The sequence below is a fragment of the Streptopelia decaocto genome (assembly GCF_964273445.1).
Source record: "Streptopelia decaocto genome assembly, chromosome: 20".
Lineage (NCBI taxonomy): Eukaryota > Metazoa > Chordata > Aves > Columbiformes > Columbidae > Streptopelia > Streptopelia decaocto.
In genome coordinates, this window is record NC_138675.1 from 2956400 (window position 1) to 2973747 (window position 17348).

General features: G+C 53.8%; 3 protein-coding genes across 3 annotated transcripts; 2 read left to right on the plus strand and 1 right to left on the minus strand.

Annotated features, from left to right (window-relative positions):
• Nucleotides 1–466: 466 nt before the first annotated feature.
• On the minus strand, nt 467–1363 carry FAM43B (family with sequence similarity 43 member B; the record flags this gene model as incomplete). Its single annotated transcript, XM_082069918.1, has 1 exon — nt 467–1363. One exon carries the CDS (start codon nt 1361–1363, stop codon nt 467–469), a length of 897 nt encoding a protein of 298 aa, XP_081926044.1.
• Nucleotides 1364–3965: 2602 nt separating this feature from the next.
• Nucleotides 3966–5740, plus strand: CDA (cytidine deaminase). Its single transcript, XM_082069929.1, has 4 exons — nt 3966–4149; nt 4482–4593; nt 4820–4877; nt 5506–5740. Exons 1-4 carry the CDS (start codon nt 3972–3974, stop codon nt 5617–5619), a joined length of 462 nt encoding a protein of 153 aa, XP_081926055.1. The 5' UTR covers nt 3966–3971; the 3' UTR covers nt 5620–5740.
• Nucleotides 5741–7337: 1597 nt separating this feature from the next.
• PINK1 (PTEN induced kinase 1) lies at nt 7338–16875 on the plus strand. The gene is made up of 8 exons (XM_082069657.1): nt 7338–7651; nt 9803–10114; nt 10972–11075; nt 11973–12155; nt 13021–13184; nt 14378–14505; nt 15026–15262; nt 15736–16875. Exons 1-8 carry the CDS (start codon nt 7358–7360, stop codon nt 15994–15996), a joined length of 1683 nt encoding a protein of 560 aa, XP_081925783.1. The 5' UTR covers nt 7338–7357; the 3' UTR covers nt 15997–16875.
• Nucleotides 16876–17348: the final 473 nt, after the last annotated feature.

The window sequence follows — 17348 nt, forward strand, 5'->3', positions numbered from 1 at the left end:
CATCGCAGCCCCCCCCGGTTTGGGCGGCCTTGTGCCACCCCCCCAGCTCTATATTTAAAAAACCCGAGTTGCCATGACTACGCGTTGCAGCTCTCGCCAGCCCTCGGTGCCGCAGGGTGGGCGCGGAAAGACACAGGGACCCCGCAGCCCCCACCCCAGCTTATTGGGGGGTAAATTTGTTATAAACCCCCCCACAAAATTTGAAGCCAAGCTTAACTCTTCGTCTCCCGTTTGCCAGGGCTGGGGCTGGGCCAGACACAGGCGCCGTTACACCGCAGAAAACACACATTAATTTTATTATGGCTGCGGAGGAGGAGGTACGAGAGCAGGTTCATGTTTGGGGGGGTCCTCAGGGTGCAACCCCCCCACACTCAGGGGTTTTCCTTGCAGACGAAGCCACCAGATTTCTCCCCGAGGGTCCAAACTTAGCTGGAGGCACGGGGTGGGCAGCTTGTCCCCAAAACGCTCAGCACACGGGGGGCCGGGGGCCGCGCAGGCTGCACCCCCGCATCTCCCTGGCCAGGAGCAGCATGGCGGTGGGACCACCATCCCCACCGCGGGCTGCCCCGGCGCCGAAGGCTTCTCCCTCCTCCTCCTCCTCCAGGATGGAGCTGAGGCGGGGGGCACAGCGGGCTCGCTCGGCCGGCGGGCGATAGGGACACTTGGCGTTGAGCAGCCGGCGCAGGGGGACCAAGGGGACGATGGCGTCGCCCAGGAGCTGCTGCTGGACGTGTCGGAAATCGCTCTGCCTCTTGAGCCTCTTGAACTCGCTGAAGGCGGCGGCGGAGGTTTGGTAGAGGAGCAAGGCCATGGCGCGCGCCTTGTCGGCTTTGGGGAGCAGGACGGCGTGGCAGCGCAGGACCACCGCCTTGTTCTTCACCTGGTGCCGGTAAACCCAGGCGAAGATCTTGGGGTGCCGGCGGTCGGCGGCGCAGTAGGTGATGCGGTGCAGGAGGTACGCGTGGCCCGGGCGCCGCGTCCCCTTCTCGCAGGGGGTCATGCGGATGCCTTGGGGTCCCAACGTCAGCTTCATCTTGGCCCCGCCGGCCCCGCCGTCGCTTTTCGCCCAGATTTTACCCACCGCCTCCTCCGTGCAGCCCTCGCCCTTGGCGTGCAGGGTGACGGCGTTGCCCAGGTACCGCACCGTGTACGTCGGGTCCTCCTTGTTCAGCTCCACTTTCTGCCGTTTTCCGCGGAAAACGCTGCCCAGCCGCTCCAGCGGGCAGTCGGGCAGAAGGTCCGGGCAGGAGCGGAGGAAACCGGCCAGCAACGCCGCGTAGCTCAGCCCCGGCCCCAGGCTCTTGCTTTTGCATTTACGTTCATTTTCCACCAGCACGAACTTGCTCCGGCGCCAGGGCAGCATCTCCGCTCCCTCCGGCCGCCCCGCGCGCCTCCGCTAATCCCGACCGCGCCGCGACCCCTTTGCGAGCGGATACACCCCCCCCTTAGACCCCAAATCCAGCTGGGGGGGTGTCCCCACACCCCGCTTTCCCCACCCAGTGGGGATGCCCCTACCCCGGGATGCGGCTGCCGGAGCCGATGCCGTCTCGGAAGGATGCGGGAGCCCGTTTTTTGGCCGAGATGCTGCCGCCTGCGCCGGCTGCGGGGATGCAGCTCTCTCCGTGGGCTGCTCCACCTCCCCGCGACGCCGCGTCGCCCCGAGCACGCAGGGAAATACAAGATGCTGGTAAAATAAAACACACTTCCCTCCCCCCCCACCCCCCGCAGCCGTTAGACCCCCTGCACCAAACCTCACCTGTATGGGGGGAAATTAAAGCAGGATCTGGTGGGGGGGGGATGATTTTTGGGAGGGTCAGACATCAGCTTCTTACCCCAGCTCAAGAAAACACTTTCCGCCCCCCCCCCACAAATCAGCGCTTTGCATGAGGGGCTGCGCCAGCGCTCACAGATCCTGTGGTTTTGCTGGTATTTTTTGCTTCAACCCCCCCATTTTTTTCCCCTTTATTTCCAAGCCAGCCCCATCCTTCCTCTTAGACTGAGCTTGTGGCTTTTAACCTGTTGCTTTTAACTCCGGCTGAGGCCCCGGGATGGCTTCTCCCTGATAAACGCAACACCAGCACGACCTGGGGGGGATTTCTGGGGAGTCTGAGGATGTTTAAGATTCAGCTAAACCCCTAATTTCCACCTTTTTTTACCTACTTTGGGCTTCTTGTGCCCGGTCCCCAGGCTCGGTTTCCCACAAACCCTCTGGCTGCCTTGAGATTAAAAAACAGGGAGGAAAACAGGTAAAACAACAGCGTGTGCCCCCGGTTTGAGTCCATTTTGGGGGGGAATCCTGAGCGCGGTGTTGCAGGGAGCAGGAAGCCATTTCCCAGCCGTTTCCCGGTTTTTCTATGGTTTGAGCGAAGCTACTGCAATCTTAAAATAGCTGCTTTGCAGGCAGCGCGGCCTCAGCAGCCTCGGAGGCTTTTGCAGCCAAAATACTGAGATAAAAAGGCATGAATTTCTGTGTTTTTCAGCTCTGCTGCTGTGTGCTTTGCTCCTGGCGTGAGGATGGTCTTGGGGAGGTGGCAATTAGTAAATTAGTGTGAATGAGGAAGGTTTCTATCCACGCCAGCTCCTGTTTCTTGTTTCTGTTCTCGCTCTTGTCACCAGAGGTAAGGGCTCAAATTTTATTTAATTGCTTGGGGTCCATATCGACAGGGCATTAAACCCTCCCCAAAAGCTTGTTTATTTATAGACACCCACATTATTTAGGAGGGGTTTCCTGGTTGTGCTCCCCACCAGCTGCCGCAGGGCTGGTTTTCCTTTTCTCTCGTGTTTTTGTGCCGCGTAACAGGATTGGGGGGACACAGCAGCATCTGCATCTCCTTTTAGAGGGGAAGACAACGAGGATTTGCACTTTGAAAGCCTAAAAAAAGGGCTCCGCGCTGATTCAGGGATCCTAATCCCTCCTCCAGCTGCTTGTTGCCTTGACTGGTTGCCCTTGCAAATAGCTGTCATCATTAGGTTTCAGGGTGAACAAGCACCTGCACAGAGTGAGGAAAGCAAGTCTCTTGGTTATCCCTTGGGACAATAGAGACCTCAGCCTACCGGCTTTGACTTTTTGGGGGTATCTGTGGTCCCCTTGCTGTCCCACACCCCATTTTCAGCTGCTGGTGTTTACACCGCACCAATTCAGGTGCCACATCCCGGCCCGTTCGGGGCTCATCAGCATCGACCCAGCGCCGAGGTTTGGTGCCAAAACCGGCGGGTAAGGTCAAAGTCCTCCCAAAATCCAGCAAACCGCACAAAAATCCCGGTGATAAATCAGCGAGGGCTGCGACACCCGCACTCGCAGCCAGAAAATGGGGCAATGAGCTCCTCCAGCAAGGGCAAAAATAGAGATATCTTTAATTAAGAAGAGATCACTTTAATTAAAGATTCATTTCCTCATCCTGGGAGCCCTTTACCCCTCATGGCTGAATCCCGCAGAAGAATTTGGGCTCGAACATCCCTAAATGGGGTTTTATTACCTCTGTCTTCAACCAGCTGCCTGGCAGCTGGGATTTAAAAGACCTAGGAAAATGTAATATATCTATGTGGGTTTTTTCTGTTTTCAATCAAATTAATGTATTTCTTTTCACTGATCAGGAGCTGCTGTTCTACCCCCACCAGGAATGATTTAATGACATTTTCCAGTGGAGCCGCGCAACCAGTTTTCAACTGGGAAGGATAACAAAAAGCAACCAAACAAAACAGTGAGGAAAAATGCAGCGCTGGGACAGAGAAAAGAGGTAAAAAAGATTAAATAAATAAAAGGAGAAATAGGGAAAAACGAGACAAAAGGCAGGGAGAGGACACAGGACCCCCCTGTGCGTGAATCTGGGGGGTCAGGGCTGCACCCCGAGATGCTCCCCGGGGTTCAGCCGCTCAATGGGGCGTTATCGCGGTGCGGCCGGCCGGTCTATTTTCCAGGCGAGGAAATATTTAACCGCGGCGTCAGCGGGCAGGGCAGGCAGGTTGCAGGCATGGAGGAGGGTGACAGGCAGCACCCGGCCCCCACTGCCCCCCCGGGCCGTCCCCATGGGGAGAAACTGCAGCTTTTGCTTCGCCGCAGCCAGGAGGCCAAACATTCCGCTTATTGCCCCTACAGCCGCTTCCCGGTGGGCGCCGCGCTGCTCACCGCCGGCGGGGAGATCTTCTCCGGTAAGACGGGGCCGTGCAAACCCCCCCGTTGGGTTTTGGGGTCCCGCTGCAATGCTTCGGCCATGGGTGGGGGTTCAGAGGGGTCGGCACAAGGTGCTGGTCCCCCCTCCCCGTGCCCCTTGGCAGCCGCCGTCGCAGAGCGAGCCAAAGATTGCGGAAAATATGGGAAATAACTCGAGGAAGTGAGGAATGCGTTGGCGAGAGGCCAGGATAGGGTGGTGCGCCTGAAAAATGGCTTTTTAATGTTTTTTTTTGCAAATTTCTCCCCCCCCCCTAAAACATCACCCGGGGGTTTGGGGCTGGCTGAGAGGGTGCCGGGGGTGTCCCCGCAGGGTGCAACGTGGAGAACGCCTGTTACAGCCTGGGGGTGTGCGCCGAGCGCACCGCCATCCTAAAAGCCATCTCCGAGGGACACAGCAGCTTCAGGGCCATGGCCATCGCCAGGTAAGTGACACGGTGGGGGGGATAGCGGGGAAAACCCAGCGTGACCCCCCTGCCGCCCCACACCACAGCAGCCTGGGTGTATTTTGGTGGGGAGGCAGGTGTCCGCATGTTTTTTGGGGGGGTGATTTAAGGGGAAATCTGCTGTGGCTCTGTATTTATCGGCGCATGAGGGTTTTTTTACAGGTGTCCCCCCCAGCTCTAAGCTCTGTGCCCTTCTCCTTGGCAGTGACATGGGGGACAACTTCATCGTGCCCTGCGGCGCCTGCAGACAAGTGATGAGAGAGGTGACGGCTTGTGCGGGGGGTCCCGCGTCTCCTGACCCCCAACATCTTCCCCCAAAACACCCAGAGGTGCAAAGGGAGGGGGTTGTAACCCCTCTGTCCCCAGCCCCAGGGCTCTGGGCACCTCAAATTGCTTTATTTACTAGGAAAGGGGTATTTATTTCTTTATTCATTGCTCCCCGTCCCACAGGACCAGGTGACCAGTGGGAATCCATTAACTCACCCTCCCTGGGGGGTTTTATTCCTCCCAGGTGCAGAGTTTGACCCTAGAAGCCTGAAAATGTTCTTTTTCCTGTAAAAAACAAGCCCATCCTGCTGTCCCCTCCCTCCTCCCTGTGAGCACCCCCAGCCCGGTTTTGGGGGGTTAATATTTTAGGAAGTATAGGGCTCAGTTCAAAGGATGGATTTGATGGGTTTGGAGGCACCAGGTTTCACCCCGGGGGGGGCAAAACCACAGCATCTGAACCCAAAATACCCTCTGGGGGAGGTGATGCTGAAAAGCCGCCCCAAAATGCATGAAATAGAGCAGGATGCTCCCTACAAACTCAGCCAAAAAAACATGTTATTTGGGTAATTTAAGGAAGAAGTACAGGTTTTGCATAGGGCACTTTTTTCTCCTCTTCTTCTCCAGTTTGGCACGGACTGGGACATCTACCTGACCAAAGCTGATGGCACCTACATTGTCAAGAGGCTGGAGGAGCTGCTGCCGCTCTCCTTCGGCCCCGAGGACCTGAAGAAGGTGTGAGCAGCGCGGCTTTCGCCCCTCGGCAGCCGGGGAGGATGGTTTTCCCCAGTTTCCCCAGTATGTAAGCGGCTTTTGGGGCACTATGCAATGGGAAATGTGTTTATAGCATTAAGTGACTCGTTCCTCTCACTCATTTTCTTGTTTAGCACTGATTCACAGACCCCGCTTTGCCCTGGGGTAATGGTGAAATCAAATAATAGAAAATCCCTATTATTAGAAAAAATGTGTCCAGATATGGCTGTAATCAAGGCGGAAGTTCACAAGTGGAGAAGGGTTTGATGCATGGCTCAAGTTTGGGCTTGTTGGTGCAGAAACCACTCCTGCATGATGCCAAATCATTGTTTGGGAAAATGCTGAATTCTTCAGGTTTACATGAGAAGTGAAAGCAAAAAAGAAAAGCTCCATCACCCCCAGTAGTTATTAATAAGCCAATTCAGATTAGATGATTTGCTGGAATTGCACGGTTATCACCCTGTGTCCTTTGCTCGTTTTATCTGCCTTGTTTGCTTTCCTTTTATCTCATTTGTGGGGATGAAGAGGGAGAGGCATTTCTGAGGCCTTTTGGAGGGCTTTCTGCCTCCAGAGTAATGCCGTTTGCTGACTGTGATATTAATTACGCACAATGCAAAACAAATGTGTTACTTTTCCCGACCGGCACTGTGCTGGGTGTTATTGCCCGTGCCCCAGCAGAATCACACAGAATCACAGAATCGACTGGGTTGGAAAAGACCTCAGAGATCATCGAGTGCAACCCTTGGTCCAACTCCAGTCCGTTTACTAGATCATGGCACTAAGTGCCATGGCCAATCTCAGTTTAAAAACCTCCAGGGACGGCGAGTCCACCACCTCCCTGGGCAGCCATTCCAATGCCTGACCACTCTCTCTGTAAATAATTTCTTTCTAATATCCAGCCTAAATTTCCCCTGGCAGAGTTTAAGCCCTGGTTTTCATCCTGCAGTTGCAGCAAATGAGGAATCCCAGGGAAGGGGCAGCGGGGCTGTTGTGCCCTGGCCGTGCACAAAGTACGCTCAGATGGGCTGTGCACAATGCACACCCAGTGTGTGTGAATCCATGTATCATACAGAATCATTTTGGTTGGAAAAGCCCCTCAAGATCATGGAGTCCAATCGTTCCCCACCCCTGTCCCTGCCCCATGTCCTGAGAACCTCATGTCCGTCTGTCCAGCCCTCCAGGGATGGTGACTCCAGCACTGCCCTGGGCAGCCTGTTCCAATGCCCCACAGCCCTTTGGGGAAGAAATTGTTCCCACATCCAACCTCAACCTCCCCTGGCGCAACTTGAGGCCGTTTCCTCTGCTCCTGGCGCTTGTTCCTGGGGAGCAGAGCCCGACCCCCCTGGCTCCAAGCTCCTTTCAGGCAGTTCAGAGATCAGAAGGTCTCCCCTCAGCTCCTGTTCTCCAGCTGAACCCCCCAGGTCCCTCAGCCGCTCCCATCACACTTGTGCTCTGTTGTGCAAAAGAACCATGAAATAATGGAACAGTTTGGGTTGAAGGGACCTTCAACGGTCACCCAGTGACCTGCCACGAGCAGGGACATCTTCAGCAGCTCCGGTTGCTCAGAGCCCCGTCCAGCCTGCCCCGCGATGTCTCCAGGGGTGGTTCATCCCCCACCCCTCCGGGTTCCGGGCCCGCTCTCCCCGCAGTGTCACAGTGTGTCCCCGCCCCGGCAGTGACGCGCGCTCTGTGTCCCGTTCCGCGGCCCCGCCGCTCGGTGTCCGCCATGGCGCTCCGGCTGCTGCTGGCCCGGGCCCTGCGCCTGTTCCCGCGCTGCCGCCCGCCCCGCGCCCCGCGCCGGGACCCCCGGCCGGTCCCGCAGCCCTCGCCGTGGCGGCCCTGGCTGGCCTGGCTCCCGGCCGCCCGCCGCCTGCTGCTGGGCGGCCCGGGGGGCGGGCTGGCGGCCGCGGCGCGGCGGGGCGGCGGCGGGGCCTGCCTGGCGCTGGCCATGGCGCTGGGGCTGGTGGAGCCGCGGCTGGAGGAGCAGCGGCGGGCGGAGGCGGCGTGTCGGCACATCCAGGTGCGGGCACCGCGGGGGAGGGGAGGGGGTCACTGCTTTGGGGAGCCCTTCAGACAGCCCCAGTGAAGGGGAGGGGGGGGTCACTGCTTTGGGGAGCCCTTCAGACACCCCCAGTGAAGGGGAGGGGGGGTCACTGCTTTGGGGAGCCCTTCAGACACCCCCAGTGAAGGGGAGGGGGGGGTCACTGCTTTGGGGAGCCCTTCAGACACCCCCAGTGAAGAGGAGGGGGGTGACTGCTTTGGGGAGCCCTTCAGACACCCCCAGTGAAGAGGAGGGGGGTGACTGCTTTGGGGAGCCCTTCAGACACCCCCAGTGAAGGGGAGGGGGGGGTCACTGCTTTGGGGAGCCCTTCAGACACCCCCAGTGAAGGGGAGGGGGGTCACTGCTTTGGGGAGCCCTTCAGACACCCCCAGTGAAGGGGAGGGGGGGGTCACTGCTTTGGGGAGCCCTTCAGACACCCCCAGTGAAGGGGAGGGGGGGGTCACTGCTTTGGGGAGCCCTTCAGACACCCCCAGTGAAGGGGAGGGGGGGGTCACTGCTTTGGGGAGCCCTTCAGACACCCCCAGTGAAGGGGGGGGGGGGGTCATTGCTTTGGGGAGCCCCTCAGACACCTCTTATTAGGGGAGGAGAGGGTCCTTTTTATTGGGAGCCCCTCAGACACCCCCGTGAAGGGGACGGGGTGTCTTTGCTGTAGGGAGACCTTCAGACACCCTTTATGAAGTGGATGGGGGGTCAGTGCTTTGGGGAGCCCCTCAGACACCCCTTATTAGGGGCGAGGTGTCCTTTTTGTGCGGAGCCCCTCGGACACCCCCCATGAGTGGGATGGGGGGGGTCACTGCTGTGGGGAGCCCCTCAGACACCCCGCAAAGGAAGGTGTGGTTACCACTGTGGTGATCACCCCTTGGCCGTGTCCCCACCATGGTGACTGCAGTGGGCAGCCCCACAGACGCCCCCTCCTGAGGAACGTGTGGGGGTTCCCCTGCTGTGGGCAACCCCAAAAACACCCTTTCCTCCCCCAAAAAGTAGGGTATTGGGGAAGCTTGTCAGTCAGCAGCCCTACAGCAGGTACTGGGGATGTCATCACTGTGGGGAGCCCCTCAGTCCCTGTCCCCCCACAAAGTGAGGGGGCACTGGTGACGGGGGTCCCGTGTCGCAGGAGGCTGCTGTTGAGCCCCCAGGTGTGTCCCCTCTCCCCATTTCCGACCCCGCAAGGCCGTGCTGGCAGGGCGCTGGGGACAGACGGCGCTGAACATATTTTATGGGTAAAAATAGACATTTGGTGCTCAGCCAGCCGTCACCTGCCCTGCTAACCGGCAGACAAACACATTCCCGCAGGGCTTCTGCCTTCCCTGAAGCTTCTTGGGATGCTGGCTGATTAAATGTCCTGTTTTCCCCTTTCTGGCGTCCCTGGAGCTGTGTCCCTTCACCGCAGGACACGTCCCTGGAGCAGCCACCGGCGTGTTGGGGTTGTATCTTGCGGAGAAGCACACGGGTTTGTGTCGGTCCAGGTGACAGCCGTGACACCTCCGGACCTGTGGGATGGTGAACGCTGCGCTTAGACTCCAGAACAACCCTCCTGGGCTGTGTTTTCTCACATCTCTTTCGATTTCCTCCCCCAGATCTTTCTCCCATCGCTGATTCACTGTGCTGCAAACTGTGCCCTCGCACTCGGCTGCCACAACAACTCAGGGCATTGTTTTTCCATCTGTTGTCGCTCTTAATTGGATTTTCTTTGAAATGCTGTTTGCCTGGTTTATTTATGGAGAAGGACAAAAGTTTAATAGTGCATCTCTTTTTAGATGTAGTTAGACTTGTCTTTACAAAACGTTTATATTCTGGATTAGCAAGTGAGTCCCCCCTCCCCATTCCTCTTCTTCTTGTGGATTTACAGCACCCTCAGGAATGGCATTTTTAGTAAAGACTCTTTTCGGGGTAATCTGTTTCAGACTTAAATATAGGCTCTGCAAATTATTTTCCCTGTGCTTACAGTGATTTGAGCTGTAGTGGCCAGAGCCTGGTTGTGGTTTTCAGGTCAGACCAACCCAATGGGACACTTAATACAACTTAAACAGTAAGGGAATTCTCCTTCCTTGGGAAATCTTGAATAACTGAGCAGTTTTTTGAATCATTGTCTTTTCTTATTCCTTCCAGACGGTGTTTGTTGGGAAGAACAAGCCGCAGAAGGATCCGCTGAGGTCCTTGCGCTGGCAGGGCTTCAAGCTGGAGGAATATCTCATCGGGCAGCCCATCGGGAAGGGCTGCAGCGCCGCCGTGTACGAAGCAGCGATTCCCTTCTCGTGCGATCGTGGCGGGTGTGCGGGGAGCGGCTGTTTCACGGCGCGGGGGCCGAGCGTGCAGCAGGATGGCGGCTCCGCTTCACCGCCGGCTGAAGAGGAACCCGTGCAGGAGCAACCGTCGAAAGAGGCTTTTCCGTTAGCGATCAAAATGATGTGGAACATCTCGGTAAGGAGTCGGCTCTTTGTCTGTCACTTAGGAAGTCTGGCTGGAATGTTTTAACGCTTAAGCGCTAATTATGTAGCGCACGACGAGCGTGTCAAAACAAAGCTGTTGATGGGTGGCATTGGAGGTGTCGATTGTTAACGAACGGTCCCAGAGCGAGGTAATTTGCGTTCGTCATTCCTCTGGAATTGGCACTGAGAGCTGCTGGTGGGGGAGCTGTTGGTGATGGAGGTGAAATTTCTGGAAAAAAGGCTTTTTGGAAGCTGGCTGTGATGGTGAGGTGTAAGAAGGGAAAGCCACTGCTGCCACAGCTTTGGGAATTGGTGTCCTTGTCGCTGTTGGGATAGAAATAGATTCTTGTCTGCGAAGTGTGGATGAGGTGAGAGATCCGGTGGTCACAGGGGCTACTCCACATTTTAAAAACCCATCTGGCTTTTCCCATGGAAGAGTTTTGTGGCACTTGATGTGACAAGTGGATATTCTAAGAGAGTCTTCCAAAATGCCAACATCTATAATCCCTTGGGCTCCAGAAATACCCCAGCATTTAGCTGTGGCCTTTTCCAGACCGTTTTTACAGTTGAAAGTGTTAACATATAGCTCAGAGCGCTGACAGTCAAGAATGCATTTAAAGAGACACACGGATTTCGTTCTGTAGGTAAAGGCCTTGCCATGTCATTTGGCAAATTATTTAAGTGTTAATTACCTTCCCTGATTTTCAAAGCAGAGAAGGGAGACCCTCAATCCAGTCTCGGTTGATCCAACTCCAGATATGCTGCCAGCATCAGGATTATCAACTTTCAGGCTGTTTTGGGGCTGGATTTTGGAGCTTAAGCCAACATGGTGTTTAATTGCTGTTGCAGGCGGGTTCGTCGAGCGAAGCCATCCTGGATGCCATGGGCCGAGAGCTCGTTCCAGCCACGGGCGCTGCCTTAGCTGGAGAATACGGAGCCGTCTCTGGCTGCAGGTACGGTCATGGTGGAAATGACAGCGGTTCCCAAACGCTGACATGCTGATTTTATCCATCCATCAATTTTGCAGCGCATCTGTGCTGTTAAGATGGCCAGGGCTTTCTCTAACAGTTCCTGAAGGCAGATAAAATGATTATTAGCGGCTCAGGAGACGTGTGTGTGTGTTTTGTCTAAATGACGGAGCCTTCAGAAGTCCCGCACACCTCAGTCCAGGAGGGCGTTGAAAGGATGCGCCAATAATTGGGGACCCACTGGGGTCCTGCCAGCGGTCTGATGGGTGACTGAGGCTGATCCACTCTGTGCCCCGTGCCTCAGTTTCCCCATGTGTAAATTGCTTTGGTATCTGCGGAGTTAAAGGTTGGGAGGAGCTACTTGTGATTAACCATTTAAATGTGCATCATGGTGCTTTCTAATTGCAGAAATATACAGCTATAATCGGTAACAGTTTGAATGTATTAAACATCAAACAATCTGACTGTAAAACAATTTGACTGTACAATTTTAGGACTGGTTTGGTTGTAAAATGTGTGCTGGGCAGTGAGGTGGAAGCTGTTCTAGTGCAGGGAAACTGGTGAGAAAGAAAATGGAAAATGAGCTGGTTCCCACCCTTTCACCCAAGTGAGAAGTGAACAAACAGCATGGAGGTGGAAAACCGCATGGAAGCTCATGAATCATTTTGAGTTTAGCTATCTTTTTGTTCAAAAATGCATCTTTTTGCTCCATTTGAAACAATGGAGTCTGCAGTCTGTTTGCATGCTGCTTTGGAACCCGTTGGTGGGGAGGGCGGGCTATATTAATGAAAAGTAAATCCAGAAATAACAGAGATGTGTCCATGATAAATCAGAAATGACCCGGAGATCCATGTAACCTGTGGTACCTATGCTTCTGTGCAGAAAACCCGTCCTTGGGAGGAAGAAGTTGCAACCTCATCCGAATATAATCCAGGTGATCCGAGCATTCACATCCTCAGTCCCTTTGCTGCCTGGAGCATTCGCAGATTATCCTGATGTTCTTCCGTTCAGCCTGAATCCCAGAGGGATCGGCCACAGCCGCACGCTCTTCTTGGTGATGAAGAAGTAGGTAGAGAGAAGCTTGTTGTGTGACTCGGGGATTTGCTGACACTGTCTAACAGGGCTGCATGTTCTGCTCCCGCATGGGTCCTCGCAGATATTTTACTCGGGTTGCTGCCAAAAAGCAGAGTCTCCTCTTGGAAACGCCTCCTAAGACCTGTTCTAAGTCCTTGAGGTTTTAACTCTAGTCTGACAATGAAAACAAGCTGTTCTTTTTAATAATTAAACCAAATTAAGGTAAGAAATGTGGAGCTTGTCCCCATTTGTCCGCCCTGCTGAGTCTGAACTTCACCTCTAGTCTGAACACACCACTGGAGACAGGGTGGAATCGGTAATGAGATTTATGCATGCTCGGCATCTCTGGCTTTCTCAGTTGGGTTTTGGTCTTGAATGGGGATTGTGGTGGCACTGATGTAAAAACACTTTCTGTTTTTATTCTGCCATTGTCTGGAGAAAGTGCTCTGGCCTCTCTGTATTTCAAGAATATGTTCTTTCTCCTGATTAACACATCTCCTCATTTTGCTCATACGATCTGCGTTATTAATCTCCCTCTTATGTCATGCAAAACACAACACTGGTACATAGAAACCTATAAGAATACCTGGAGCCCCTCACCGTGCCGTTTGAGAGGTTTATTTTATTTGCAGTTGTCAAACTTGGGCGAGGGTGTCGGGTGTTGCAAAACAAAGGTTTTGAGAACAGCAGATGGGGATTGGTGTCGGGTTGAGGCTGGGAGGTGGGAGGGCGTCACGAAGGTCAAGAATTTGTCACGTGTAAGTACGCTGTATCCCCAGCCAGCCAGCGCTGAGGTTGAACCACAAGCGATAAGCTCCCAGGATGCTAATTCACTGATTTTCCTTGTTTTGATTAGTTATCCGTGCACGCTGCGCCAGTACCTGAGGGAGAACAGCCCAGATGTTGTTCTCTCCACGATGATGATTTTACAGCTCCTGGAAGGCGTGGACCATCTTGTTCGACACGGAATCGCGCACAGAGACCTGAAGTCCGACAACATCCTGGTTGAATTTGATTCTGGTACGTAGATCACTGAGTATAAATGCCAATTAAGTCCCTCACGGAAGCGATGCGGTTGTGTCCTACGCAGGCGTGTATTTGTGGAAAAAAACGAGCATCAAACCTTTAGAAGAATCTCAGGTTTGGTTTTTAGCTTACTGCTTGCTGTCACTGTAGCACCGGGGATGTAATTTATCCTGTGCTTCAGGTTTTGGATCGTTAAAGCGAACTTGAAAGGAGCATTTCGCTGTGATGAGGTGGAGGGATGGAGAGTGCATTGCACAAGCGCAGTGAGTGTTTGGTGTATGATAATGTCATATTAAGGATGCTGGAGGTGCCTTTGCCTCAGGCACTTGGCTCCGTCATCTCTCACTCGCCAAACAGCACAGGACGGTTCTTAAAATCCCCCCTCATGGTCAGTGCTGCTCCCTGGGATGATGAAACATCGGTTGGAGGGCAAAGGATCTGACAGCGTCAAAGCCAAAAGCAGCGTTTTCATCATCTCGTTCTCCTGTCAGCCTCTCTAACTGAGATTTTTAATTACCTGAGCTCTTTTTCAGCATGATTTGAGATGCGAATGGGCAGGAGACAATAGGAGGCAGCCAGATCTGTGTAATTAAAGGTCTTGGTGCAGCAGCCGTGGAAGGTTTTCAGCGATACTGATGCCATCCTTCTTTTCTTGAAGGAAAAGCATCTCTGTAGCAATGCTTTAGATCACTCCTAACCACATTCAGCATTGATTTTTCCACATTGCAGTCTGGAGAGGGAATGATTCTACTTTGCAATGTTTGACTTGTCATCAAGACAAGAACTGATATAATAACTAACGCAAACTTTCTCCAGCCTTTTGCTGTAGCTGAGTGTACATCTACATGTCGATAGCTTTTGCTGTAGATAAAAACAGAGGGGAAAAAAGGGAATATATTGCTCCATCACGAATGAGTCTCTAACCTTATGTGTCTTTAATTTGATGGCATCCGCCACATTTTGTGACACGCACGTTCCATGGGGAGCAGTAATATCCTCTCAAGAGGAAACAGAATAACAAGTTTTAACATATCACCTAATAAAACCGAGGGGAAGCAGGAAAATACCGCGTGGTTGTGCTGATTCCCGGGGGTTTCGAGACTATTCCTGACTGTCTCTGGTGTCCGTGTGACGTGTCTGGTACAGCCGGGTCCTCCCCAGCTGAATTGTCTGTCTGTCCTTCGCAGCTGGCTGCCCCTGGCTGGTGATCACCGACTTCGGCTGCTGTTTGGCAGATGAAACCGTGGGCTTGAGGCTGCCGTTCACCAGCTCCTACGTGGATCGGGGCGGCAACGGCTCCCTGATGGCACCCGAGGTGAATCCCCCCGTCGTCACCCTTTGTGTTGCTGGTTTTCCGTTCGTCCTGCTGGCGGGACAAAAAAGTTTCAGGCCCAGCTGTGGTGCAGGGTGAGATTGGGTCTAAAAGGAGCAAAGGGTGTGTGTGCAGGTCGCTTTGCTGTCGTTTGTCCCCAGTGTGCACACAGCGGTACTTGCTTACGCGGTCTGTGCTGGTGTGTGTTCACAGTAACGCCTGCTGAAAGCTGCTGCGATCAGATCGATCATTTTCTACCCATTTTTGCTTGTTGACGTAACTCAGTCATGCCAGACAGTACCGCTAGTTGGTTACTGCCTAACTATCTTTAAATCTTTAATTTTAATATTTTAATTTTTAATCCTTAAAGGTCCCTTCCAACCTAAAGCAGAGATTTAGACGAAACCTAGCTTTGGTTTTGGTCTTTATTGCTGCAGAAATACTCTCTTGCCCCTTGAAAATCAGTTTTAGCGCAGAGCCCACGCTAGAGCTGGTTGTTTGAACATCCCCATCTCTTTGGCAGGTGATCACAGCGTCACCCAGTCCGGGCACGGTCATCAACTACAGCAAAGCCGACGCTTGGGCTGTGGGAGCCATCGCCTACGAAATCCTCGGCCTGGCCAACCCTTTCTACGGCCCTGGGGACGCGGCTCTGGAGAGCAGAAGTTACCGCGAAGAGGATCTGCCAGCCCTGCCTGACCATGTGCCCCTGGAGCTGAGACAGGTGATCAAGATGCTGCTTCAGAGGGATCCCAACAAGGTAAAACAACCACTTTTTTTTTTTAAGAAGTTGTCTAGCTGGTGTTTGGGAGGTTTGTCTGTAGATTGTTTCTCCCGGGTGCAGATATTGCTGAGACCAACAAAAGGTGTTTGGTGGTGGAGTTGCCATCCCTGGAGGGCTTTAAAAGACATATAGATGAAGCTCTCAGGGATGTGGTTTAGTGCTAGATTTAGGTTATGGTTGGACTTGATCTTAAGGGTCTTTGCCCAACCAAAATGACTCTAAGATTCTAAGTGCAGTGCAGATTCTTGCACAGTTTCAGGGCTTTCAGCAGATGTTTGTGTCAGGGACCACACCTTGAATTAGAGGGGTGTCCTGATATTAATAATCACAAAGAACTTGTTCATTATTAACATGTGGTATCTCAGAGGAGGCCTGGGGGGCTGTGTGGGCTGGCGATGCCACAGGATCACGGCAGGATCAGCTCATCCTCCCTCTCCCTTTTTACGCAGAGATTGTCCGCCAGAGTCGCCGCCAACGTTCTGCACCTCAGCCTGTGGGGTGGAAGCGTTTTCGCCTCCTCCACCCCGAAACCCGACCAGATGATCTCCTGGCTGCTCTGCCAGTCTGCGGCCGCACTGCTCACCCACGGCCTGGCCGAGAAAACCCGCGTGGAAACCAAAATGAAGATGTGTTTTTTGGCCAACCTGGAGTACGAAGACCTCTGGGCGGCGATATTCCTGTTGCTGGCCTGGAGAAGCCGCTCCGGGTGAAGAACACGACCCGGGGCGCGAGCGTGCGGTAGATAAACATCACTTTTTAAAGGAATCTGTCTTTTCTGTCTGCCGCGAATCCTGTAGCGCTTTAGGGAACAAACCGGGTTGAAGAGGTTGAGTATCTCTAGCAAGCGTTAGGCGCTGCTTGCCCCTAGAAATCCCCGCGTGTCGTTGCTCTTGGGGAGGGTTTGTGGCCCTTGGGGGTGTCCTGAGCTCCGCGGTGGGTTTTGCTCACGTTTGGAATTCACCATCGACTCGTAAGTCGCGTGTTGAGCGGAGCAGGTTCCCTTTCAGAAGAGGAGCGTGGGAGGACGTACTGGAAGCACCACAGAATTCAACAACTCACCGAGAAAGCCGGGCTGACAGCGGGACGTGCGATCTTTCTTTGGTGTAGGGAAACCAACGGCGGTTTTAAAATGATGTTAAAATTTCTCCGCGGCCACAGACGTATCTGGAAAAGCCTCTTGCTGAGGTGAGCGGCAGCCGCTTGCTTCTTACAGTAATGCACATCGCGTATCTCGCTGCTTGTACGCAAAACAGCAAAAGTGAGCCCAAAACCACTTCTATTCATTTTTCAACTGTGGTGATTGTGAGGTGGCTGCTGTGGAGTCCAAGGCAAAGTCAAAATGTGGTGGGTTGGAGATAATATTGCGAATGGGCTGAGCAGAGTTCAGTGGGATGTTCTGTTTGATCCACTTGTTTTTTCTGTTTAACAATGAAATAATGTCCTATGTTCGCAAGGGTAGGACGTGGATTTTTGACCAACACTCATATGTATGGAAACGTGGTTGGATTTCATGTCTGTGATTCTGTTCTGAGGAGTTTGGGGAGAAAGTTCTTTACGCTTGTTGCACAATAAACGGAAGATTAAGCTCTGCTGCTGAGTGGGTTCTGTAAATCCGGTTCATCTCCTGTTTTGGGATCGGGGTTTAGGCTGCAGCCCCGGTTCAGTGGGGTCCTAAAAATCATTCAGCTCTTTCCAGGCCTGGCTGCGGGGCTCATTTTGTTTTATTTCACCAAGTGAAGTTTCCTAAAGACCTGGAACAAATTGCTGCTGGTGGCAACATCCCAGGAAGGTGGGAGTGGGACTGACCCTGCCCAGCCATTCACCTCCTGCACCCTGTGCCGCAACCCTCCCCAAAAAGGGACATTTTTTGCCCCAAAGTCCCTGCTGGAAAATCAGCAATTTCACATCCCTGCCCCAGCTCCCCCCAGTGCAATGAGTGGGTGACAGACACACGGACGGGGACACCGACAGACACATTGTGGGGGATTAAGGGGCCCGATCCTGCAGATGAATGGGGGCGGGGCAGGGGTGTGGCGGGGCGGGGTGGGGGTGTGAAATTGCT

Excerpts from the sequence above, each read along its gene's own strand:
- PINK1 (XM_082069657.1), top strand. The coding sequence starts at position 7,358 with ATGGCGCTCCGGCTGCTGCTGGCCCGGGCCCTGCGCCTGTTCCCGCGC. Across the intron at positions 11,076-11,972 it reads GGAGCCGTCTCTGGCTGCAG|AAAACCCGTCCTTGGGAGGA; the intron begins GTACGGTCATGG and ends GCTTCTGTGCAG. Across the intron at positions 15,263-15,735 it reads TTCAGAGGGATCCCAACAAG|AGATTGTCCGCCAGAGTCGC; the intron begins GTAAAACAACCA and ends CTTTTTACGCAG.
- CDA (XM_082069929.1), top strand. The coding sequence starts at position 3,972 with ATGGAGGAGGGTGACAGGCAGCACCCGGCCCCCACTGCCCCCCCGGGC. Across the intron at positions 4,594-4,819 it reads AGGGCCATGGCCATCGCCAG|TGACATGGGGGACAACTTCA; the intron begins GTAAGTGACACG and ends TCTCCTTGGCAG. Across the intron at positions 4,878-5,505 it reads GCAGACAAGTGATGAGAGAG|TTTGGCACGGACTGGGACAT; the intron begins GTGACGGCTTGT and ends CTTCTTCTCCAG.